This window comes from Bombina bombina, chromosome 1 (assembly GCF_027579735.1).
Source record: "Bombina bombina isolate aBomBom1 chromosome 1, aBomBom1.pri, whole genome shotgun sequence".
NCBI classification, from domain to species: domain Eukaryota; kingdom Metazoa; phylum Chordata; class Amphibia; order Anura; family Bombinatoridae; genus Bombina; species Bombina bombina.
The window spans coordinates 1027237147-1027264197 of NC_069499.1; the positions used below are offsets into that span (position 1 = coordinate 1027237147).

The 27051-nt window shown below is 34.2% G+C and overlaps 1 protein-coding gene across 1 annotated transcript in view; it reads right to left on the bottom strand.

Moving 5' to 3' along the window:
- Positions 1 to 5957: 5957 nt before the first annotated feature.
- Positions 5958 to 27051, bottom strand: part of BPIFB2 (BPI fold containing family B member 2) — a 33555-nt gene continuing 12461 nt past the window's right edge. Inside the window, exons 6-14 of the mRNA XM_053716544.1 lie at positions 24913 to 24973; positions 19565 to 19656; positions 17257 to 17442; positions 15962 to 16132; positions 14472 to 14539; positions 14332 to 14383; positions 9266 to 9329; positions 8600 to 8676; positions 5958 to 5999 (exon numbers count right to left, since the gene is read on the bottom strand). Coding sequence (XP_053572519.1) covers positions 5958 to 5999; positions 8600 to 8676; positions 9266 to 9329; positions 14332 to 14383; positions 14472 to 14539; positions 15962 to 16132; positions 17257 to 17442; positions 19565 to 19656; positions 24913 to 24973 — 813 coding nt within the window. The remainder of the gene's footprint in view (positions 6000 to 8599; positions 8677 to 9265; positions 9330 to 14331; positions 14384 to 14471; positions 14540 to 15961; positions 16133 to 17256; positions 17443 to 19564; positions 19657 to 24912; positions 24974 to 27051) is intronic.

Consider the following 27051-nt stretch of genomic DNA (forward strand, 5'->3'; position numbering starts at 1 on the left):
TCAGATGCACCTTAACAATACAGGTATGTATTTTTGTGTGAATGGTTCCATTATTCATTTACTATGACTTTTAAATAATAATTAATTGTGCATTTTTGGAATAAATGCATCTCCTTCCCATAAAATAATGCAGTATTTGCCCATTAGCAAAACACCTTATTTTCACAGTAAAAAGAGCTTTATATAATGCCACCAGAGAAACAGAAGTACTAGTGAGCATTCTTAAAGGGACACTGTACCCAAATTTTTTCTTTTGTAATTCAGAAAGAGCATGTAATTTTAAGCAACTTTCTAATTTACTCCTATTATCAATTTTTCTTCGTTCTCTTGCTATCATTATTTGAAAAAGAAGGCATCTAAGCTTTTTTTTGGTTTCAGTACTCTGGACAGCACTTTTTTATTGGTGGATGAATTTATCCACCAATCAGCAAGGACAACCCAGGTTGTTCACCAAAAATGGGCCGGCATCTAAACTTACATTTTTGCATTTCAAATAAAGATACCAAGAGAATGAAGAAAATTTGATAATAGGAGTAAATTAGAAAGTTGCTTAAAATTTCATGCTTAATGTGAATCACGAAAGAATTTTTTTGGGTACAGTGTCCCTTTAAATAGTTTTGCCAGCCCAGAAAGAACTATGGGAAGGAGATGCATACATTACAAAAGTGCACAATAAAAATCTTAATTTTTAAAATCATCTCTGAAAATTCTTGAGAGCACTAGCTTGGACATTATACAATACCCTTTGTTGCTTATGGACTTACTTTCTACCTGTTCAAGAACAAAAATAAATAAATATATCATAACATAATATATTTTTAAAGAAAAAGAACTTTCATTGTTAACTCAATATTTTCTTGAGATTCAACGTATTTGTCTCTCTCTTCCATTACAGCTGTGACTGATGGCCATATACAGTATACAAAATTATGAATTTGTTTTATCATGCAATTTTTGATAGTTTAAAATATAATTTTAACAGGTTTAACAACATATTTTCATGTAAAAATACTTTAACATGTTCAATCACTGATCTTTTGTATGAGCATTGCAAACAATATGATGAAGAACATATAAGAGATTTATTATAAACCCTGAGGACTAACACCTCATATTAAGTCCAACATATACTGAATGTATGTAAAACCTCTCAAAACAAAAATATTATGGGCCAGATTACAACTGGAGTGGTAAATAATGTTTAGGGAAAAACTTGCCCGTTTATCGGGCACATGTTAAATAACCAGCCACTAGGTTCTGTACTGTGTATATTTGCATCAGAACAAGGCTCGCATTGCTCTTTACTTCTTATACTAGCGCACATTTTCATGCACTGGTATTCTGAGTGGAGCACAAATATTGCGCTCACGAAAGCGCAATTGTGAGCTCCACTCGTGACTTATGCCTATGTTTGAGATACTAAGCCTCTCAAAGATCCGACTTAGATGTGTTCTGTTCAATTCTACTCTAGATTTTTTCTTTGCATAAATGTTTTGTAGATGATCCATTTATATAGCCCCTCTGATGTGTTTTTGTAACAATGTATAGATTTTTTAATAACATTGTGCTGATTTTCAGAATCCTAATCAAGCCCCAAAGTATCAGATGTAGACTAAAGTCTAAGGATTGTTGCTTCTCCTGTTTGTTTAATGGGTCTTTTCAAATTCAGGGAAGGGGGAGGGTAGAGTCCTGCTCTACCTGCTTTACCTGTCCCTTTCACTAGGTGCCCCATCCTAACTTAATCAGGAGTGATAAACTTGGAGCTTCTAAGTAAGTTTTTAAAAGGTTTTATCCTGGTTTTTAGATCAGTGTCTGTGCATATTCTTCTTTATTGTAGTATCTATTACATGCAGTTAAATTAAAATTGGTGTATACTGTCCCTTTAACTGAAGAAAATGCAAATAACAGGACTCATTCAGAAGATTAATGCAACAACGATTTGATGGACAAACTTTTCTCTGGTTATGAGGTAAATATCAGTTTGCAACACTAGATAAGTTACATCCTTGAGTGTATCTGGGAAGCTAATGACGCTTCTTCCTTAAAGGGCTCAGAGAGTCTGATTCTAAATAAACTTTTGAGAGCCTTAATGTTCCATACAGTAAATGTAGATCATAGAAAGAATTGTATAATGTAGAAAGACTGATTTCCCTGCAAAAGATTTCTCAGGGTACATCCTGCCAAAGAGGATACCAGAAGGTCATTGTAAAGTGCCACAATGTCAAAGAAAACAACTGAGAGTGTAACTGGCGCTATTTAGAAGACGGCAAGGCTGTGCCAAAGATTTACCTTTTTAGCAAAGTAAAGACTGTGCAAGGATATAATCTGAGTGCTCTGTACATTTTTTATATACTTTTTTTCAAAAGAAGTGAAGCTTACAAGCAAAAATTTCTTTCTCTAACTGGAATCCTTTGCTAGATTGTTTTTGATAACAATATATTTCATTCTAGAATAAAATACAAATGGGATTCTTTAACCTGCACAGATCTACAGCTGATAAAAATTTCTACTTGTAAGAACATTTTAATTAAAGTACATTTGAACAAGGTATTTGAGAACAGTGGAGGGTAATAGTCAAGGCACTATTGCTTATAGGGTTACCAATCACATTTTAAACATTTTACAGTAGCATGAAAGTAATGCAGATGTGATTGTTTATTTAGGAACTAATGTTTTGACTTGAGATGCTATTACAGATTAAAATATAGTTTAGTGACCTAGAGATTCATTTAAATAACCCAATGAAACCTGAATATCAAAAGTATAAACATATATTTTATATATATATATATATATATATATATATATATATATATATATATATATATATATATATATATATATATATAATTTTCTAAACCAATAGCGTCTAACTTTTTATGCAGAACTAATTTTTAGCTTAATTTTCTATAACATTCCAGTCCTTTAGAATAGGTGATGTTTGAGTTAGTTTAACCACCATAATTATAAATTTAATATGATCAAAACAGAAAGTCTAATACTTACGCTTGAAGAAAAAAAAAAATCTTTAAAGCATTCCCCCCCCCCCCCCCCAAGGCTTTGTAAAGGTTTTTTTTTACAGATTTCTACATATTTGCTTAGAAGCAAAATAAATGTAATCAATGAAAAAGTATTTTTTTTTTTACATAAATGTTTGGTAATCATAAATTTCTGTTTTGTTAGGGTAAACTAGTCTCAATGGGTATAAGCAAGCAAGTCTCCAGAAACTTTCAGTGGGCGTTAATGGGTGTTTTACAGGTGTGGTTGGGATATTTTACCTAACCTCTGCCCTGTATGCAGAATTCATGAACAAGAATTAATTAAACCAGAAAGAGATAGTGCTTACTAATATTTGCACTATGCATACACAAGAACATTATATTAACATTTAAAGCTGTGACAAGCTTATAGATTTTCAAATGATCAAAGCTGTGGCATTAAAAAATTTGAAACAAATGTTTTGTCATGGATTAGAATACTTCCAAACGTGTCTGAAGCCTTATAGGCTTAGTGATTACAACTTTGTGGGTGTTTTACGGGTGGTTTATGAGTGTAAGGGGTGGAGCTGGATACATTAAGTGGGCAGGTTAATACAAAGGGTCCTATCTATCAAGCTCCGAAAGGAGCTTGACGGCCCTTGTTTCTGGCGAGTCTTCAGACTCGCCAGAAACAGCAGTTACGAAGCAGCGGTCACAAAGACCGCTGCTCCATAACCCTGTCCGCCTGCTCTGTGCAGGAGGACAGGAGTCGCAACAATTCAACCCGATCGAGTACGATCGGGTTGATTGACACCCTCTCCTGGCGGCTCATTGGCCGCAAGTCAGCAGGGGGCGGCATTGCACTAGCAGCTCTTGTAAGCTGCTGGTGCAATGTTAAATGCAGAGAGAGTATCCGCATTCAGCGATGTCTTGCGGACCTGATCCGCACTGTCGCATCAGGTCCGCAAGACATTTCTTAAATATGCCTCATAGAGTTGTCATGGTTGGATACAGTCATAATAGGGGCTTTTCTTTAGAAAGGAAACTTTATGGAAAAGAACAAACCTCAGAGAACAGGTTTCAAATTATGTCCATGAAAAAGTATTGGTAAAGTTTACACAGTTCAAAGCTAATGGGAAATCATAAGAATGTTTTTTTTTTTTTTTATAGATTTCAATTGAATTTGAATGCCCTCAAATTTGAAAACCTCATAAAAAAAGCACTTTGCACAACTATTTCAAATGGATTAGAATAGCTCTTATTGAAAGTTAAAGGGGCAGTAAAGTCAAAATTAAACTTTCACGAATCAGATAGAGCATGCAATCTTTAAAAAAAGCTTTTCAATTGTATTATCAAATTTTCTTTCTTCTCTTGGTATTCTATGCTGAAGACTAAACCTAGGTAGGCTTGATAGAAGCTTAGGAGTGTAAACTTGTCTATATCAGCCTATGGAAGCAGTGTTTGTAACTATGTATAGCATTGCTATAAACAATGTTGGAAACACAGCAACCAGATGACTTAAGACTTGTGCACTCTTGTGAGCTAACCTAGGATTACTCTTTACCAAAGAATATCAAGAGAGCCAAGCAAAATAGATAATATAGGTAAATTGGAAACTTGTCTGACATTTCATGATCTATCCAATCAATTTAGGCTTAGTTTTGACTTTACTGTCCCTGTATTGTTGAAAAGATAACCAAAATACCATAATACATTAAATAGCATGCAGTATAGTATATATATAATAGTATATATATATATATATATATATATATATATATATATATATATATATATATATATATATGTGTGTGTGTCTGTGTGTGTGTGTGTGTGTGTGTGTATATATATATATATATATATAAAGGGTTTATGCTTTAAGTATTGTACAATATGCAACATAAATTGCTCTGTGATACAAAATTAATAAATACCTGTTTATTCTAACTACTTAGCTGTATGCTTATTTTTGGACCCCAAATGTGATTAGAACTATGTGCAGCATTATTCTTGCTTTGCTGCTTTAAACGTCTCAACTATGATCTTAGCTAATATATTTTGCAGAAAGTCTTATCTGAAAAGACCTCTTATCTTTTTTATTTTTATTGATAAATCTTTTGTAAATCAAGTATATATTACATGTGATTCACAAAATAAAATGTTCTTAGTAAATCCTCAGAAAGCTCTTAGATATGACAAGTATTAATTATGTGTTGTGCAACCAACTATTGTGTAGAAGGTATCATGGTTCATCCGTTTCCTTGTATTAGGTTTCAGTCAAGTTTTATGTTCTTAATAGTCTCATATGTCCCGGGTTTTCTCTTGTGAGCTATTGTTTGTTGGTGTTTAATTTGGTCTCCTGCAACTTAATGATTTATAGAACTCATGAGGATTGATTATTTTCTTGTTGCAAAACCACACAATGAGGTAAAATCTAGTCTATTAGAAAGCCTATGTAAATGGTAGGGCATTGGTTTTCAAATCTGAGGTCATTCCAAGCCACAATCAAATCAGACTTTTATGTGTTTTTGAGTGAATGTGCATCATATAAACTAATAATAGTAATATAATGCATCATATGAACTGGATTTTTTAATATGCGAAACTGGCAGTTACCCAAGGTCATTTAAAGTGAGTTTAGTTATTAAACAGTTAATTTCCTGTTCCATTATGCATTCATTACACTTGACAGCACAATGAAGCCATTTGTAATTTCTCTGGTGAAATAAGTCCTCTGTTTCGAATGATAAATTACATTTTAGTGGAGTAAAGACAGGCTCAAAAATATAGCATGGTAAAATAAAAATAAAATAAAAACATCATACTTTAATAATGAAGATGGAATACAAAGAAAATGACATGGATAATGATGTTTTGCATACAGCTTTTATTTTTATTTTATATCTAGGGATGAAGATCCCAATATCTCGAAACCATCCTTTTGTTTTCCAGATCTACTTTGTAGTCAAATCTCACCCATCACTTGATATATTGAAGATCACATGACATGACTGCATAATCCTGCACAAATGTTAGAAATAAATGAATTAACAAATGAACAATATTTGTGAAACATAATCAATATATAGATAAAAACAAATATGAAAAATTGCTGAAAGGGTACTTGTTTAATAAACTTTGAAAAATATAAGGGTACACCAAAGGCTCTATTTATGAAGCTACTGTTCTGTTCATTATGACTGTTCTGCTATTGAGCAACCTGCAGGGGTATAAACTTCTTGCCCAATTATAGACGTGGATAGAAAGGTTGCCTGACTGGGAATTGTATACATATACTTGATTGGTATATAATGAGAAATATATGATAAAAAAGCTTGAAATATATGTAAAGTAGGGTGACTATTTTTTCCTTTTTAGCTTATAATTTACATAGAGCATAGTGCAAAGATTACAGTAAAAAATATTGAAAAACTTGAAATCCAAAACAGACCCTTAAAAGAAAACTAAAGTCAAAATTAAACTTTCACAATCCAGATAGAGCATGCAATTTTAAACAACGTCTTAATTCACTTCTATTATCCAAATGTGTACCGCCTTTTTATATGCACACTTTCTGAGGCACCAAATCCTACTGAGCATGTGCAAAAATTAATAGTATATAGGTATATGCATTTTCTGATTGGCTGATGGCTGTCACATGATGTAGGAGAAAAGAAAATGCAAAAAAAAAAAAAAAGCTACAACTCATTTGAAATTTGTTTTTTATTATGAATTTGTTGATTATGCAATTCTACTGAATTTAATGGTCCTTTCATATCCATCTTAAATATCCACAATTAGAGAAGTAAGAAGCTACAAACAATGTGGTCAATCAAAATCCTTTAGAAAAATGTATCTAATATTTTTCAAAATAAAAACACCATTAATGCCTAAGGGGATTTTTGTAGATAATGATTTAATTTGGAAGTTTTTCCAGATGACTTTGCTCTACCCCAAAATCTATCCACCATATAAATAGTAAGTTTTGCACATTCACATAAAAATGAACACTATAAAAACTTTAGGATAATACCTGACAAATAATGGATCAATTCAGATAGAGCATGTAATTTTAAACAATTTTCCAATTTACTTTTATCACCAATTTTGCTTTGTTCTCTTGGTATTCTTAGTTGAAAGCTTAACCTAGGAGGTTCATATGCTAATTTCTTAGACCTTGAAGCCCGCCTCTTTCAGGTTGCATTTTAACAGTTTTTCACCACTAGAGGGTGTTAGTTCACGTATTTCATATAGATAACACTGTGCTCGTGCACGAGAAGTTATCTGGGAGCAGGCACTGATTGGCTAGACTGCAAGTCTGTCAAAAGAACTGAAAAAAGGGGCAGTTTGCAGAGGCTTAGATACAAGTTAATCACAGAGGTTAAAAGTATATTATTATAACTGTGCTGGTTATGCAAAACTGGGAAATGGGTAATAAAGGGATTATCTATCTTTTAAAACAATAACAATTCTGGTGTAGACTGTCCCTTTAATTTAATTTTTAAACCAGAATTTTTTTTGCAAAGCTGCTCTGTGAGATGGATATTAATCAACTGAAACACTTTAATATTTTTTTTATATATATTTGACATTTTTTCTTACATTTGAACCTGCAACAATGCAGCTTACATTTTCAACATGATATGTCAGTGGGTTTTCTGTGTGTGCTTATTTTAACATAAAGTATCCCAAAGAGAATATGATTGGCTTGTTCATAGAACATAATGGCACATCCTTTCCTGCTGCTGGGTCATTACTTTGCTTTCTATAATTTACAACTTGCAAATAAGTCTATGAACAGAATCCCCAAAATTATAGGTAAGAGCTTAAAGGGACATGCAACCCACATTTTTTTTATTTCATGATTCAGATAGAGCACACAGTTTTAAATAACTTTTCGATTTACTTCTATTATTTAATTTTCTTAGTTCTCTTGTTATCCTTTTTTTAAGCATATCTAGGTAGTCTCAGTAGTTGGGAACTAGCTGCTGATTGGTGGCTGCACATACATGCCTCTTGTAATTGGGAAACCTATGTGTTCAGCTAGCTCCCCGTAGTGCATTTCTGCTCCTTTAATAAAGAATGTCAAAAGAATGAAGCAAAATTGATCATAGACGTAAAGTGGAAAGTTGTTTAAATATGCATGCTCTATCTGAATTATGAAATAAAAAATTGGGTTTTGAATCTCTTTATTTCAACAAAGATATTATGCAGCCATATATTTGGTTTGAATAAAATAATAAAAAATACCCAACTTACATTTAAAAATAATACATTTAAATAATGCCAACTATTTATGAAATTTACATTTTTCCCAATGCTTTTAAAATATTAATCCTGTCCATTAGGTGAAGGGATGATTAACATGATATTTTTAATTTGTTATATAATCATTCTCCCCAATAAATATTTATTTATGTACCCAACAATACTTTTCATGAAGTAAAACTTATTTGTATTAACCACATTTTTCCTGACTTACTGTATTTAAACGATGTGATGGACAGTAAATTGTGAAGGTTAGGACTTACTTGTGTGGTAAATACTTTGAAGAAGAATAAGTCAACAGTTGTCAATGTATTTAAATAAACAGATAGTAATTACAAAGCAGGCTTCCCTACCTCCTCTATGGTCACGACTGGGTCAGTAAGTTGTACGTTTGGTAGTGATGGCAATGCCAGGCCCACACTCATTTCCGCTGCAAAAGATTAACATTATTCAGAAACTGTTATTATTGGCAAAAGCAGGAGACTGAACTCAGCAGCACATGTTGACTAGAAAAAGGGGCAGTAAATACAGTAAGATGATTTTTAAATGTTACTTATGAGTTCTAAAATAACTTTGCATTATACTTTCAATATTTATTTTGCTCACTGTTCATGTAATTTAGCTCTGAAATTGTAATTTTTCTAATTCTTAAAACTGCACCTGCAGACTTTGTAATGCTAACCCTGCTGCATATCTACCCCTAATTGACTTCAGCAGATAAAAACTGCAAAATAATGCATTTTATATTTACTTTTTGCCTTGTTATTTGCAGAAACAAACCTAGATAGACTACTCCAAGTAAGGCTACAGTTTGGCTATTGAAAAAAAATAAAATTGCTATACAAATTTGCAGGTTATTGACTATTGAATACGTTTAAACTTGGATTATATCTTATTCTATCGCAAGACAGCAGAAATATCTTGTAATTCAAAGGTGTTTATTGTCCTTATAACAATCATTTTACATTAAGCACTTGTTTCTACCCTTTAATCTTAATATAAATCAAAACTTTATTTACCGTTTATCTGAACCAAGAAAGCCTTTTCAAAGACTGCACGCACGTATCCACTGAGCACGGAAATCTAGGAGACAAAATGAAAATCACTGTTTTCCTAGTTTAGTATATCTATATACTCAACATCCAAATGGTCTTTCGGTTTATATGAAACTGTATAATATTTGTTCTATGGCAGTATCCATTAAAAAAGTCACCAGAAATATTAACAGTATATGGAGGTATGCTGCAGTTCAAGGTCTACAGTGTGATATTATGTATTCTAGTTACTATTTGTATGTCTTCTATTTACTATACCAATTATCTGTCCTACATTTGCGTTATTTCAATATTTCATAATTGGAAACAGGCTTTACAAAAGAAAAGCAAACTAAGGGTCTGATTTAAAAGAAAAAATACAGAACTTTGAAATACTAAAGAGATGGGAACTTCCTCCCATATAAAGTAGAGTTAAACAGACATTGAATGGAGTTAAACAGACATTGAATCACATTTTTTATTTCATGATTCACATAGAAGTAAAATGGAAAGATGCTCTATTATCTAATGTACTTTCTTCTTCTGCTATCCTTTGTTGAGAAGTATACCTAAGTAGGTTCAGGAGCAGCAATGCTCTACTGGGTGCTTGTTGTTGATTTTTGGCTGTGCATATATGCCTGTTATCATTGGCTCACCAGCTAGCTCCCAGTAGTGCATTGTTGTTCTTTTAAGAGAATGGATAAGTTGTTTAATATAGTATGCCCTATCTGAATCATATATATATATATATATATATATATATATATATATATATATATATATATATATTGTCCCTTTAACAGGGGAACACCTGGCAGTGATATAATTTCTAAGTTTGCAGCAAATACAAATTAAACTAAAATGGTTTTACTGTCCAGCCCCCTTTCTAAAACTATCATGCTTATTTTTCATTAAATAAAAATACAAAGAGCACTCAATGTACAATCAGAATTCATAAAGTCACAGTCGTAAATACATAACTTTTATACAAATGCCCAGGAACACAAAATAGAGAATAGGAAGCTAAATGTAATACATTTTAAAGAACAGAATCTAAAGTCTCTAAATGCTATATAGTTTTATTATGTGATACTGTGTTTTTTTCCCCACATCCAGAAAGCATCAACAATTTATTTCCAGCAGATAAAAAAATGGGTCAGTAGTTAAAGGGCCATGATACCCAAATGTTGAAACACTTGAAAGTGATGCAGCATAGCTGTAAAAAGCTGACTAGAAAATATCACCTGAACATCTCTATGTAAAAAAGAAAGATATTTTACCTCAAAAATTCCTCAGTAGCCACATCCCATTGTAAAGGACTTCTAAGCAGCAAATCAGTATGTCTGTCCTGGGACAGCTAAGGGAGTGAGCTTACGTGCACACTCATATTATTTCCCTATTCAGTTTAAGGAAGTTTACTATGAAATCTCATGAGAATTTAGGTAAATCTCATGAGATCACAGTAAAATAGTTCATGACCTCAGCACTGCTGATGCTGATTGGCTGCTGTTCATTTCTTCTTTCTTTTTTACATGCTCAGGTGATAGTTTCCTGTCAGCTTTTTACAGTTATATTGCATCAGTTTCAAGTAATTTAGCATATGAGTATTATGTCCCTTTAAAATATCCCCAAATAAACATGATCTTTAAACCTTTTTTTCTGCTTTCAACAAATAATCTTCCCCTTAACCCTTATTTGATATTCATACATTCTCTTACCCGAACATATCTTATTATTTAATTACTAGAACATTCTCATTTGCATTTGATTATTTTGAAAATATTTGTGTGCAATGTTCGCCACCTAGTGTTTAACTTTTAAATTGATTTTGCATTGTAAAAGTTTTATTATTTGCTTTATCAAAATAATTGTTGTCACTATCCTTCACAATATTATATCATAGTATGAACATCATTTATGTAACAAAAAAATATGTTGCCTTTATTGCACTACTAATTAAACTATTAAAGAAATGCAAATAGATGCCAAAGTAGAGCCCTAATGAAATAATACCTAGTTCTTAATTGTGCATTGGCATAGGACACTGTATATACAATAAATATGTATTAAATTACAAAACTAAAAGTTATTGCAAACTCTAGGACATTACTGGCAAAGACTATGATCTCATTCCAACATGATAAAGTAGGAAAATTCCTTATTTAATTTCTTATATTATCTTGCCAACCCTCTATTGTATTCAGGTATCTCTCTTAATTGACCAAACTTTTTACAGTCTTCCAAGCTCCCTTATTTATCTGCTCTCCCATATTTTTTAAAACACATAAAATCTACTTACTCAGGGTCAGATTACAAGTAGAGGGTTATTTAACGCTCCCGCTAGAGCGTTAACTGTGCTAGAAGTAAGATTTTTTTTATTATGAGTTGAAAGTAAGCTGTTTTCACTTGTGCACTAAACTGAGGAACACAATAAAACGAACTTCGAATAATGCACGCTGGATACCCTATTTCCCATTGATATCAATGCAGCAAAAACAGTGGGAAAAAAACTCCCTACTCGCAAACATGATCACATATTCTCAGGCACGATAACCCAACATGAAAATATGAATATTTCACATTACAATGTTCTTTACAGAGAATAATGTTATGTTGGGATATGCTGGTATATATATATATATATATATATATATATACACACACACACACACACACACACACTGTATATGAGCTTTACCTAAGCAGCAATCAGAAATCTATCTGCTATTGAAGAGTTCTAATAAGAACGAAACAGGCTGTCTAGCAGTGATTTCTGCCTTTGCTGCATTAGGGATCGCTGTGTTAAACAGTATTTGAAGCAAAACCTCTGAGATTTTGCACATCTAATTTGCATATATTACCTAGAATCCTCTTGTGCATTGGTAACAATGTGTATGCTGTTATACTGGGGAAAAGCAAGCGGGGATACTTGCCTAGATGTGCTAATTTCCTATGCATTGTTTATTTATTATTGATTTTCTTTTGAGACATGGAGGTTTTTAATCTCAAACTTTTACCTCCATCATAATTTTAATGAATGTTGATTTAACCCTCAAATGAGCTTTTCCTAAGCAGCAATCAGGAATCTATCTGCTACTGAAAAGTTCTAATAAGAATGAAACAGGCTGTAAAGCAGTGATTTCTGTATTTTCTGCATTAACCCTATTAAGGGATCGCTGTGCATATCTAATTTGCATATCTTACCAAGAATCCTCTTGTGCATATTCTGAGGAAAAGCAAGTGGGGATGGGGATACTTGCCTAGATGGGCTAATTTCCTATGCAATTTATTTTTTATTGATTTACTTTTGAGGCATAGAGGTTTTTAATCTCAAACTTTTATCACCACCATAATTTTATTTTTTTATATATATATATATATATATATATATATATATATATATATAAAAATATCTATTTAAAAGAACATTTTCTGCTATGTACAAAACATAGGGATGTGTAATATTTACAGTAAATACATAGTTCAAACCATTACTAAGAATGAATATTCCATAAATATGTTTTTTCATGTTTTCATCTATTTAACGGCAAAGGGCTCCAATGCACTTATACTGTATATACACATGAATACACAAATACATATGTACCCATATATAAACATATATACATAAATATACAGCTTTAGAGATGTATATATATGTATCTCAAAGCCCTTTGCTTGACTTTTTTTCTTAAACAAATGAGACCTCATATGTTTGAGCCCTTATAACATTTTTGTGCAATATTTTATGAATAATGTTTGCTAGATGGTGCCATGATGAATGTAACTGTACTTTGTGATGTATTTTTCTGTGTTTTGTGACACTTTTTTGTTAACCAGTGCGCTGAGGATGCATTATTTTAGCGTAAATGGCAATGCACTCAAGTGATCACATTTACTTTCAACGTGTCATATGAGTGAAAAACAGTCCGCTTTAGACCGCTGCTACATAACTTGTGTTTCTGGCGAGTCTGAAGACTCGCCAGAAACACGGCCCTTCTTGCTCCGTTCGGAGCTTGATAAATATGGGCCTATGTATACATGTGCATATAGTGAAATGAATTAATCCTCTTCTTTAATTGTGGGTGGAAGAAGTTGGGAAGTTCAAAGTATATGTTTAAAATTTCTGTTTATAGAACTTACAGAACTTAAATTTTCACATCCTGGATAGTTTTTAAATCTATGCTTATCATGTTTTCAGCTGAATGTACATTCATACTGAAAATCAGATATGAATTTTTTGTAAACAAAAATGAATATCCAAATGAATGCACCAATGAAATTGAAGAAAAACTAAAAATTACTGATGAAATTTGTCAGTATTTATTATTTTCATTTAACAGAAGACATAGGGGCTGGTTTATCATTCCCCTTATTGGCCCCAATGCAGATGTTTCCGTGCGAGTCTTCAGACTCGCCGGAAACAGGAGTTAAGAGGCAGCGGTGCTCCTTAACTCGTCCACCCCCTCTGAGGCGGTGTACAGCAATCCGCCCAATCGCATACGATTGGGTTGATTAACACCCTCGCTAGCGGCAAATGTGCAGGGTACGGCATTGCAAAAGCATTTCACTAGAAATGCTTGTGCAATGATAAATGCTGACAGTGTATGCTGCCGGCATATATAAATGTGCGTCAGACATGATCCGCTACAGTGGATCATGTTCGTCCGCACATTGATAATTCGGCCCTATAGCATGCTCAACACCCAGGACCTGCCCTAAGTTTATTGTACATTTTATTTTAAACAACTGAATATCTCAATCACTACATGACCTATTTATTTACTTGCAACTGTGCATTTAAACCATATATATTCAAAATAGCTTTGACCTTTAAATTAGGAATTGTGAGATTTCAATGATCTCCATACAATTTCTCTCATCTATATTTTTTTATTATTATTTTTATTTTGTGGCCAAATTTATAATTTTAGATTAAAATTAAATTTCCTCTATTGCTCTGCAACTTTGTACTGTAAGTGCTTTAACTGAAGTATTGTGATTATGTTTGAAATAGGAGTCTATTTTAAGTTGACTTATCTTTCACCCACCTTGGTTTTGCATGGTCCATAAGATGAAGAAGCCACAGCAAGACTGAGATCCCTATGGAAAAAAGTATTTTTTTTTTATATTTGTGGAAGTTTTATTTTATTGTTCAAAATATGTCAAACATAAAAAATGTATAACAGACCCTGCTAATGAAAGGGAAGTCTTCAATTTTTCTCCCTTAACTTCAAGCTTTGCAGCAAACGTAACTCCCTATAAGCAAAAATTGTAGGAAGAAGGTAAGAACTCTTGCCTGTTTTATTGAGTTACCTTATATTTAAAGAGACATTCCGGTCAAAATTTAAATGCACATAGATGAATTACATCTTTGAAAAGAAGCACATTTGCAATATACATGTATTGGCAAAAATGCTTCTAGTAAAAGTTATCACTGGTTTAGTGTTAACATTTTTCTCTGCACGTGGATGTAATGCATAGCTAGATATTGTCACTGCATCCACATTTTAAATAATGCAGCTGCTCAGATCATCACTGGGGCTTGTATCATGTCAGCAATTAACAATTTGAGTCATTACCAGAAGGTACAATCATCTTAGACTCTCTGAGCAAGTGCTTTGTTTAAAATGCTGGTGCACGGGGCATACTTAAATACATTTTTGAAACAGCTATAGCTTTTATTAGAAGCATTTTTGCTAATACATGTATATTACAAAAATGCTTCTTTGCAATACCGAAATGAATCCATGTGGTTTCCAATTTTGGCTGGAATATCCCTTTAAGAATTGCTCTTAGACATACAATAAAGCATACAGTGATCCCTCTAAGGCCAGTTTTACAAATACCAATTAGCAAACATTACACAATGCAGACTGCAAGATATGGTTCCCTTTTTAACTATTTCACTGGACTGGCTTTAGAGTGAACACTAAGGGGCCCATTTATCAAAGGGCTTGCGGACCTGATCCGACACTGCGGATCAGGTCCGCAAGACCTCGCTAAATGCGGAGAGCAACACGCTCTCCGCATTTAACATTGCACCAGCAGCTCACAAGAGCAAGGGAGCTGTCAATCAACCCGATCGTATTCGACCGCTGCTTCATAACTTGTGTTTCTGGCGAGTCTGAAGACTCGCCAGAAACACGGCCCTTCAAGCTCCATACGGAGCTTGATAAATGGGCCTGCATAAGTATAGATATTATTTATACTACACTGATTAACACAAGGCATTTCTAGTGTAATTACTTTAAACTCTAATGTAAACAGATACAATACTTCATTGATTACTTTATTAATTTATTATTAGATTGGTTTTTATTGCATTATTATAGGATGCACCTTCCATGATGTTTCTATAGGTTTGTGAAATTTGACTGATTTATTTTTGCATACAAATTGAAAAATTGACACTTCAAAACTAATCTATTTATATTTAGGGCTATGAGTGCTGCCTTCTCACTCAAATTTAGGAATATTCAGTTTCGGTCTCTAAACAACAGATTTTTTATTTTATTTGAGAAATATTGTTTCCATTTAATACATTACTCCAAATACTTTGGACATCATTGTTTTATGAATGACAAAAAATAATAATACTGCACTTGGTATTTGAAAATTAGGTCAATGTTTTTGTAAGAATAAAAATGGAGAATATATATTAAGCATATTCATTCTTACCACATTGAGTGTCAAAAGGTGCTGTGCATGCGAGTCCTGCAAGACCACAAACATCTCTATTTGTGGAGAGAGATTAATCAGTAGCTGGCTGGAACTGAAGAGGACGTCTGGTGTCTCAGTGACAACAATTTTAAGGTTCACAGGGAGTGACTGAGTATACTTTTGTTTTATCTGCAGACAACACAAGGACAAATTAAAATTTGCAATTGCATAAAACATACACATAAACCTTTACGTTGTGTACTGTTAAAAAAACTGTCTATTTCTAGTTTATATTATAAAAGTTATCATTTCAAAACACCTTTTTATTATAATTATACATCACTATATTAAAGGGACACTGAACACATTTTTTTTTTTCTTTCATGATTCAGATAGAGCATGAAATTTTAAGCAACTTTCTAATTTACTTCTATTATCAAATTTTGTTTATTCTCTTGGTATCTTTATTTGAAATGCAAGAATGTAAGTTTAGATGCCGGACCATTTTTGGTGAACAACCTGGGTTGTCCTTGCTGATTGGTGGATAATCCAATAAAAAAGTGTTGTCCAGAGTTCTGAACCAAGAAAAAAGTTTAGATCCCTTCTTTTTCAAATAAAGATAGCAAGAGAACAAAGAAAAAATGATAATAGGAGTAAATTAGAAAGTTGCTTAAAATTGCAGGCTCTACCTGAATCATGAAAGAAAAAATTTGGGTTCAGTGTCCCTTTAACTTATATAATATGAAACCAATATGTTTGCATGCAAACAGAATTAATATGTTTAATTGCATTTAAATGTGGATATTCCCAAAATACCTTTGTTGATGTAATAATGAAAGCTTGTGTAAATTGTGTAAATTTGAGACATATTTGCATCTGATAATTTATGTATTATTAAATTATAAACAATTTAGACAACAAAGAAAGAAATTTCATATGTGGGGGAAAAAATATGAAAATAATAACCTCGGGAATGAGGGATCCTAGAGCCGATGTTGTCAGTTGACTTGTAATGGATGACTAGAAAATATGATAGTTATTATATTTTAAAACATTTCTTGATCAAAGAAGAAATGGTACTCAAAGAAAGTATACAGTAGATGTATAAATGAAATGATTGATAGATATTTGATGATAGGTTAAAGAGTCAATTGCAGGTAGATAGATAGATAGATAGATAGATAGATAGATACAATTATCGATCTATCAAAAATAGATGGATACACAGACAAATCGAGAGACAGATGAATAGACAGTCAAATAGACAGATAGATAGAAAGATAGGTAGACAGACATTTTTATCTTTCACTTACAAATCCTGCTGACTTCTCCATATTAAACCCTCCTGAGCTATGTATAGCTGTAAACATAGCTATAAAAAAATCTTCGGAAAATCCCATGTTGACCATGGAGTTCTCTGAACCTGCTCCAGGTGGCAGGGTGAAATCATTTGCACTAGATGGCAGTTCTATCACCTGATCTTGCACTTTGTATTCTACCTGCAAATTAAAAATAAGGAGAAATAGTAATGCATGTAACTCTCACAAAAGCAGGATGACATTTCAATGGAGTACATTCTAATCCTGTAGAACAGCTTATTAAATAATGTACCTACAAGTATACTCATAGACATATAAAGAGAATTTTGTTGAAAAAAACATACTGATTCACTTTCTACATTATCAGAATATACCCCAATGTTTCCACTTTTTTTTGTCCACAGACTAATGGTGTACTTTTCTAAACTTTTCTAAAGTATTAGAATATTCCCCTAGGATAGGATAAGTATCAATGGGTATATCAAAACATTTATTTTACAAAATCCACCTTACAGGTCTAGATACATTTCTCTAGATAAATCATTTGCTAAGCTTTTCTACAGGGGTAGACTATACCTCAATGTTGATTTTAACTTGGGCCTAAATTCCAGTCAAACCATAATTTCAGCCCTATATGGAAAATAGCTCTTCTGGAAATTGTCCTTATTGGCTAATTTAAAACCAAACTCCAGCTTAATATGTGTTTAAATATGATTTATACACTGTTATCTTTCATAGAGCAACAATACTGGCAAATTGACCTTCTGGAGCTGATAAAACCCTTTACCAGAATAAAAAGAATGTACCTAGTATGGTGTCAAACTATACTGTGTGAGACATAAAGTCTACATTTTTGTTATAGTAGAGACTTTGGCCAATTCTTTACATAATAACAACACCCTGGTGGATTAAGTATACAGGGGAGGCAAATCAGTAACCAAAGCATATTTTCTTTTCTTTCCAACTTCCCTGGAGAAGACTAATCTTCAAGATCTTGAATCACAAATGTTTTTAAAAAAAAAAAAAAAAAAGGTGGATGGATCTTTTTGTTTTAACATTTTGTTCTAAAATTACCACCACACCTAGCAAAATTAATTAATCAACATTTTTAAAAATCTGTATATTATAAGAATCAGTACTTTCCCCATACATCAGGGTTACTCCTGAACATATTGGTTCCTATAGCTTTACATGGAAGTTTAGGAAAATCAACATTTAAATACTGATATATAGATATTTAAGTGATATATTCGATATCTGTTTTAATTTTTACATATACTTACTATTGGTTTTTGTTTCATAGGATGACAACATTTCAATGATTAATACTTATATTCACCATGACTGAAAGTAGACTAGAATTAGATCATTTTTTTGTAAATATTATTTTATAAAGTTGGAAAATGTTTTAAGATTAACTATAGAGTGATTTTAAGTATTCAGTCATTTATAATGGTAGTATCCTCTTAAACAGACTAGGCATATTTAAAGATAAGGCTAAATTGTTGCCTAGTTTTCATAGTAACTAACCGATAATCAGGTGTAAAATGATACACAAATTGCTTCACAAAATATTTTTTCAGCTTTTGTTTTACATGCAGTTCTATAACATTTGCATTATGTTTTACAACTCACAAAAAACTTGGCAGGTGATAAGCATAAAAGGGGCCTTTTTTACATATTTGTTTCTATTCAGCGATGCTGCATAATCTGTGAGCATTGGGTGGTACATGGTGGAAATGTTATATATATAATTATGATATATATATATATATATATATATATATATATATATATATATATATAATCTCTGGACAGATAGCTCATCATGCTAATGCTGTTGCAGAGATCTGAGGTTGCAATCTTGAGGTTGCAGGTTTGATCCTGGCAAGGTCTACTCAGCCTTTCATCCTTCCGAAGTCGGTAAAATGAGTACCATTAAGTTGGGTAATAATAATACCTGTTATCAGTGCAGCAAGTTGATTACGTTTGAGGTTGTGCACTATACAAGTATCTAATGATTATATATGTCTGGTGCTGGTAAAATGATAATTATTACAGTGTAAACATGGTGCAAATAATCATTTATCTGATTTCAATGAAAAACGAGAATAGTTAATCATGGATGATATTTGGGAAGCGCTAATTGAGAAACAAATAGCAAAGATATATTAAGCATTAAAAAGGAAAAGCTAATGATTAATGGGCCAAAAATAATTCTACCTTTTAATATGATCGTGACTTGTAAATATCAGAGTCAGCACAAATTGGATTCAATATTTAAAGTGATCGTATAACTTACATTCATATCCATGTCCATATAATCACCAGTTACCACAGGAGGGCTAGGCATGGTGTATTGCATTTCAAGGTCACCAGTAATAGGGGTAACATCTTGAAAATTTAAAAACAAACAAAAAGATGAGTCTGAGATGCAGATTTTCTAATATAAATTAATATTAAAATATTATTTTAGTGTCACTTTATAATAATATTCTGCATACACTGTTGAAATAATTGTATGTAACATTGCCAGGTTTGACAGTAGATTAATTACTTGAATACTGAAGTACATTGTAACACCATTTTTAACCCCTTGAGTGCTACTGACGGCTCTGAGCTGTCACAGAGTTTCCCACTCTGGTGCTAATGATGGCTCCGAGCCGTCACTAGCACTCTCCCACCTTGAGAGAGATCTGGGGGCTCCCACCCGCTCCTACCCCGGCGATCGGGCCCGCATAGTGACAGGCATCGCCAGGGCTTCACGTTATGCACGGTGACGTCACACGCAATAATGTGATGACATCACCATGCAACTTTATTTATACTTAACAATGTTAAGTATAGGAGCAGGGGGCATGCTGCTTAGAAGCCTGTATCTTAGGCATCTAAGTAGCTACAGACCCCCCAAGACCCACCATTGGAAAGGTGAACACCTAACCTTTCCAAAAGTGTAAGTCTTGGGGATCTGTAAAAAAAAAAAAAAAAATTGTTAAAAAAACAAAAAAAAAACTTATGGCTAGATTTAGAGTTTTGTCGGTAACGACCCGCGTAGCTAACGCTGGCTTTTTTCTGGCCGCACCTCTAAAATAACTCTGGTATTGAGAGTCCACAGAATGGCTGCGTTAGGCTCCAAAAAGGGAGCGTAGAGCATTTTTAACGCAACTGCAACTCTCGATACCAGAGTTGCTTACGGACGCGGCCAGTCTCAAAAACGTGCTCGTGCACGATTCCCCCATAGAAAACAATGGGGCTGTTTGAGCTGAAAAAAAACCTAACACCTGCAAAAAAGCCGCGTTCAGCTCCTAACGCAGCCCCATTGTTTGCTATGGGGAAACACTTCCTACGTCTGCACCTAACACCTTAACATGTACCCCGAGTCTAAACACCCCTAACCTTACACTTATTAACCCCTATTCTTCCACCCCGCTATCACTGAACCCTGCATATTATTTTTAACCCCTAATCTGCCGCTCCGTAAACCGCCGCTACTTACATTATCCTTATGTACCCCTAATCTGCTGCCCCTAACACCGCCGAACCCTATATTATATTTATTAACCCCTAATCTGCCCCCCACAACGTCGCCTCCACCTGCCTACACTTATTAACCCCTAATCTGCCGACCGGACCGCACCGCTATTATAATAAAGTTATTAACCCCTAATCCGCCTCACTCCCGCCTCAATAACCCTATAATAAATAGTATTAACCCCTAATCTGCCCTCCCTAACATCGCCGACACCTAACTTCAATTATTAACCCCTAATCTGCCGACCGGAGCTCACCGCTATTCTAATAAATGTATTAACCCCTAAAGCTAAGTCTAACCCTAACACTAACACCCCCCTAAATTAAATATAATTTTAATCTAACAAAATTAATTAACTCTTATTAAATAAATTATTCCTATTTAAAGCTAAATACTTACATGTAAAATAAATCCTAATATAGCTACAATATAAATTATAATTACATTGTATCTATTTTAGGATTAATATTTATTTTACAGGCAACTTTGTAATTATTTTAACCATGTACAATAGCTATTAAATAGTTAAGAACTATTTAATAGTTACCTAGTTAAAATAATTACAAAATTACCTGTAAAATAAATCCTAACCTAAGCTACAATTAAACCTAACACTATACTATCATTAAATTAATTAAATAAAATACCTACAATTACCTACAATTAAACCTAACACTACACTATCAATAAATTAATTAAATACAATATGTACAAATAACTACAATGAAATAAACTAACTAAAGTACAAAAAATAAAAAAGAACTAAGTTACAAAAAATAAAAAAATATTTACAAACATAAGAAAAATATTACAACAATTTTAAACTAATTACACCTACTCTAAGCCCCCTAATAAAATAACAAAGACCCCCAAAATAAAAAATGCCCTACCCTATTCTAAATTACTAAAGTTCAAAGCTCTTTTACCTTACCAGCCCTGAACAGGGCCCTTTGCGGGGCATGCCCCAAGAAGTTCAGCTCTTTTGCCTGTAAAAAAAAACATACAATACCCCCCCCAACATTACAACCCACCACCCACATACCCCTAATCTAACCCAAACCCCCCTTAAATAAACCTAACACTAAGCCCCTGAAGATCATCCTACCTTGTCTTCACCTCACCAGGTATCACCGATCCGTCCTGGCTCCAAAATCTTCATCCAACCCAAGCTGGCGATCCATCATCTGGTGGCTGAAGAGGTCCAGAAGAGGCTCCAAAGTCTTCATCCTATCCGGGAAGAAGAGTAGATCCGGACCGGCAACCATCATCTTCCAAGCGGCATCTTCTATCTTCATCCGATGAGGACCGGCTCCATCCTAAAGACCTCCACCGCGGACCCATCTTCATCTGGCGACGTCCAACTGAAGAATGACGGTTCCTTTAAGGGACGTCATCCAAGATGGCGTCCCTCGAATTCCGATTGGCTGATAGGATTCTATCAGCCAATCGGAATTAAGGTAGGAATATTCTGATTGGCTGATGGAATCAGCCAATCAGAATCAAGATCAATCCGATTGGCTGATCCAATCAGCCAATCAGATTGAGCTCGCATTCTATTGGCTGATCGGAACAGCCAATAGAATGCAAGCTCAATCTGATTGGCTGATTGGATCAGCCAATCGGATTGAACTTGATTCTGATTGGCTGATTCCATCAGCCAATCAGAATATTCCTACCTTAATTCCGATTGGCTGATAGAATCCTATCAGCCATTCGGAATTCGAGGGACGCCATCTTGGATGACGTCCCTTAAAGGAACCGTCATTCTTCAGTTGGACGTCGCCGGATGAAGATGGGTCCGCGGTGGAGGTCTTCAGGATGGAGCCGGTCCTCATCGGATGAAGATAGAAGATGCCACTTGGAAGATGATGGTTGCCGGTCCGGATCTACTCTTCTTCCTGGATAGGATGAAGACTTTGGAGCCTCTTCTGGACCTCTTCAGCCACCGGATGATGGATCGCCAGCCCCCGCTTGGGTTGGATGAAGATTTTGGAGCCAGGACGGATCGGTGATACCTGGTGAGGTGAAGACAAGGTAGGATGATCTTCAGGGGCTTAGTGTTAGGTTTATTTAAGGGGGGTTTGGGTTAGATTAGGGGTATGTGGGTGGTGGGTTGTAATGTTGGGGGCGCGGGTATTGTATGTTTTTTTTTACAGGCAAAAGAGCTGAACTTCTTGGGGCATGCCCCGCAAAGGCCCCTAATCAGGGCTGGTAAGGTAAAAGAGCTTTGAACTTTAGTAATTTAGAATAGGGTAGGGTATTTTTTATTTTGGGGTCTTTGTTATTTTATTAGGGGGCTTAGAGTAGGTGTAATTAGTTTAAAATTGTTGTAATATTTTTCTTATGTTTGTAAATATTTTTTTATTTTTGTAACAGTTCTTTTTTATTTTTTGTACTTTAGCTAGTTTATTTCATTGTAGTTATTTGTACATATTGTATTTAATTAATTTATTGACAGTGTAGTGTTAGGTTTAATTGTAGGTAATTGTAGGTATTTTATTTAATTAATTTAATGATAGTATAGTGTTAGGTTTAATTGTAACTTAGGTTAGGATTTATTTTACAGGTAATTTTGTAATTATTTTAACTAGGTAACTATTAAATAGTTCTTAACTATTTAATAGCTATTGCACATGGTTAAAATAATTACAAAGTTGCCTGTAAAATAAATATTAATCCTAAAATAGCTACAATGTAATTATAATTTATATTGTAGCTATATTAGGATTTATTTTACAGGTAAGTATTTAGCTTTAAATAGGAATAATTTATTTAATAAGAGTTAATTAATTTTGTTAGATTAAAATTATATTTAACTTAGGGGGGTGTTAGTGTTAGGGTTAGACTTAGCTTTAGGGGTTAATACATTTATTAGAATAGCGGTGAGCTCCGGTCGGCAGATTAGGGGTTAATAATTGAAGTTAGGTGTCGGCGATGTTAGGGAGGGCAGATTAGGGGTTAATACTATTTATTATAGGGTTATTGAGGCGGGAGTGAGGCGGATTAGGGGTTAATAACTTTATTATAATAGCGGTGCGGTCCGGTCGGCAGATTAGGGGTTAATAAGTGTAGGCAGGTGGAGGCGACGTTGTGGGGGGCAGATTAGGGGTTAATAAATATAATATAGGGGTCGGCGGTGTTAGGGGCAGCAGATTAGGGGTACATAAGGATAACTTAAGTAGCGGCGCTTTGCGGTCGGCAGATTAGGGGTTTATTATTGTAGGTAGCTGGCGGCGACATTGTGGGGGGCAGATTAGGGGTTAATAAATATAATACAGTGGTCGGCGGTGTTAGGGGCAGCAGATTAGGGGTACATAAGTATAACGTAGGTGGCGGTCGTCAGATTAGGGGTTAAAAAAAATTAATCGAGTGGCGGCGATGTGGGGGGACCTCGGTTTAGGGGTGTATAGGTAGTTTATGGGTGTTAGTGTACTTTAGAGTACAGTAGTTAAGAGCTTTATGAACCGGCGTTAGCCCAAAAAGCTCTTAACTCCTGACTTTTTTCTGCGGCTGGAGTTTTGTCGTTAGAGTTCTAACGCTCACTTCAGCCACGACTCTAAATACCGGAGTTAGAAAGATCCCATTGAAAAGATAGGATACGCAATTTACGTAAGGGGATCTGCGGTATGGAAAAGTTGCGGCTGAAAAGTGAGCGTTAGACCCTTTTTTGACTGACTCCAAATACCGGCGGTAGCCTAAAACCAGCGTTAGGAGCCTCTAACGCTGGTTTTCACGGCTACCCCCAAACTGTAAATCTAGGCCTTATAAAATCTTAGCACCAAGGTGGGAAAGTGCTTAGCACTCAAAGGGTTAATATAACTAGCAAACATTATCACAAATACTAGCCCAAATTATATTTTACTCAATGTTTAATGCAGAAAAAAGTTTTACCTAAATTCACACTTCTTTAAATAAGTTTTTGTTTAAAAAATAATGGCTTAAAGAAAAATATCTCTAAAAAAAGAAACAACTGCCCACACAGAAACATCTCTTGAAGTAAAATATATAAATCAGTATCACTCAATGCTCATTTATTCTTGTAAATAAAAACAACAAGTTATTATTTTTGTATATCAAAAATATTTACCTATTTGGAAAGTTTAGAATGTTATACTTACGAGCCATCAGTCCCAAATCTGCGTTCATTCCCAGGAAAACATTGGAGACTGTTAAACATAACTATAGAGGTAAAAAGAATAGTAATAATAATCTGTATTAGTTCTAGAAAATGTAAGGTGTAAAAAAAATGTTAATATTTATAGTTTAATTGGTGGAAGACTGTTCTGGGCTTATCATAGTTAAGTAATTTGTGAAAACTAAATGTTTATTGTGATGCTCTATTTGGGGGGGAAATTATAGCAACATAAAGCTGATTATGGTGATCATTTAGCAGTCACTGGGCGTAAAAGGCTTGCTCCAGAGAACCAGTGCACTTAGTATTGTGGCCAGCGAGCAGCAATCACATACCAGCGCGCCAGCAGGGGCTTGTCCGGGGTGACTATAAACTGCCTACTAGGAGGTGGCTCATAGGTTAAGAAGCAGTGGTCTGAAGACTGCTGCTGTTTAACTACCAGCTGAAAGCTAACGGCGAGATTACGAGTTTTGCGGTAACAGGGGTGAGTTGCTAACGCTTAGTTTCAGCTCACTGCTCATCTAAAGTAACGCTGGTATTACAGGTTTTTTTATTTATTTTACAGGCAACTTTGTATTTATTTTAACTAGGTATAATAGTTATTAAATAGTTATTAACTATTTAATAACTTCCTAGTTAAAATAAATACAAATTTACATGTAAAATAAACCCTCACCTAAGTTACAATGACACCTAACACTACACTGTAATTAAACTAATTACCTAAACTACCTACAATTAATTACAATTAATTTAAATAAACTAAATTACAAAAAACAAACACTAAATTACAGAAAATAAAAAAAGAATTACATTTTTTTAAGCTAATTACACCTACTCTAATCCCCCTAATAAAATAAAAAAGCCCCCCAAAATAATAAAATTCCCTACCCTATACAAAATTACAAATAGCCCTTAAAAGGGCCTTTTGCTGGGCATTGCCCCTAAGTAATCAGCTCTTTAATCTGTAAAAAAAAAAAAAAATACCCCCCCAACATTAAAACCCACCACCCACACACCCAACCCTACTCTAAAACCCACCCAATCCCCCCTTAATAAAACCTAACACTACCCCCTTGAAGATCACCCTACCTTGAGATGTCTTCACCTAGCCAGGCCTCCAGAAGGGCAGAAGTCTTCATACGATCTGGCCAGAAGAGGTCCTCCAAGTGGCAGAAGTCTTCATCCAGGCAGCATCTTCTATCTTCTTCCATCCGGAGTGGAGCGTGTCCATCTTGAAGACATCCAATGCAGAGCATCCTCTTCCTTCTTGATCCGATGACTGAATGAAGGTTCCTTTAATCCAATATGGCATCCCTTCAATTCCGATTGGCTGATAGAATCCTATCAGCCAATCGGAATTAAGGTAGGAAAAATCCTATTGGCTGATGCAATCAGCAAATAGAATTGAGATTGCATTCTATTGGCTGAATGGAACAGCCAATAGGATTGAACTGAACATCAGCCAATAGGATTTTTCCTACCTTAATTCCGATTGGCTGATAGGATTCTTTCAGCCAATCGGAATTGAAGGGATGCCATCTTGGATGACGTCACTTAAAGGAACCTTCATTCAGTCGTCGGATCAAGAAGGATGAGGATGCTCCGCGTTGGATGTCTTCAATATTGACCCGCTCCGCTCCGGATGGAAGAAGATAGAAGATGCCGTCTGGATGAGGACTTCTGCCGCTTGGAGGACCTCTTGTGCCCAGCTGGGTGAAGACATCTCAAGGTAGGGTGATCTTCAAGGGGGTAGTGTTAGGTTTTATTAAGGAGGGATTGGGTGGGTTTTAGAGTAGGGTTGGGTGTGTGGGTGGTAGGTTTTAATGTTGGGGGGTATTGTCTTTTTTTTTTTACAGAAAAAAGAGCTGATTACTTTGGGGCAATGCCCCGCAAAAGGCCCTTTTAAGGGCTATCTGTAATTTAGTATAGGGTAGGGAATTTTATTATTTTGGGGGCTTTTTTATTTTATTGGGGGGGTTAGAGTAGGTGTAATTAGCTTAAAAAATGTAATTCTTTTTTATTCTCTGTAATTTAGTGTTTTTTTTTTCCTAATTTAGTTTATTTAAATTAATTGTAATTAATTGTAGGTAGTTTAGGTAATTAGTTTAATTATAGTGTAGTG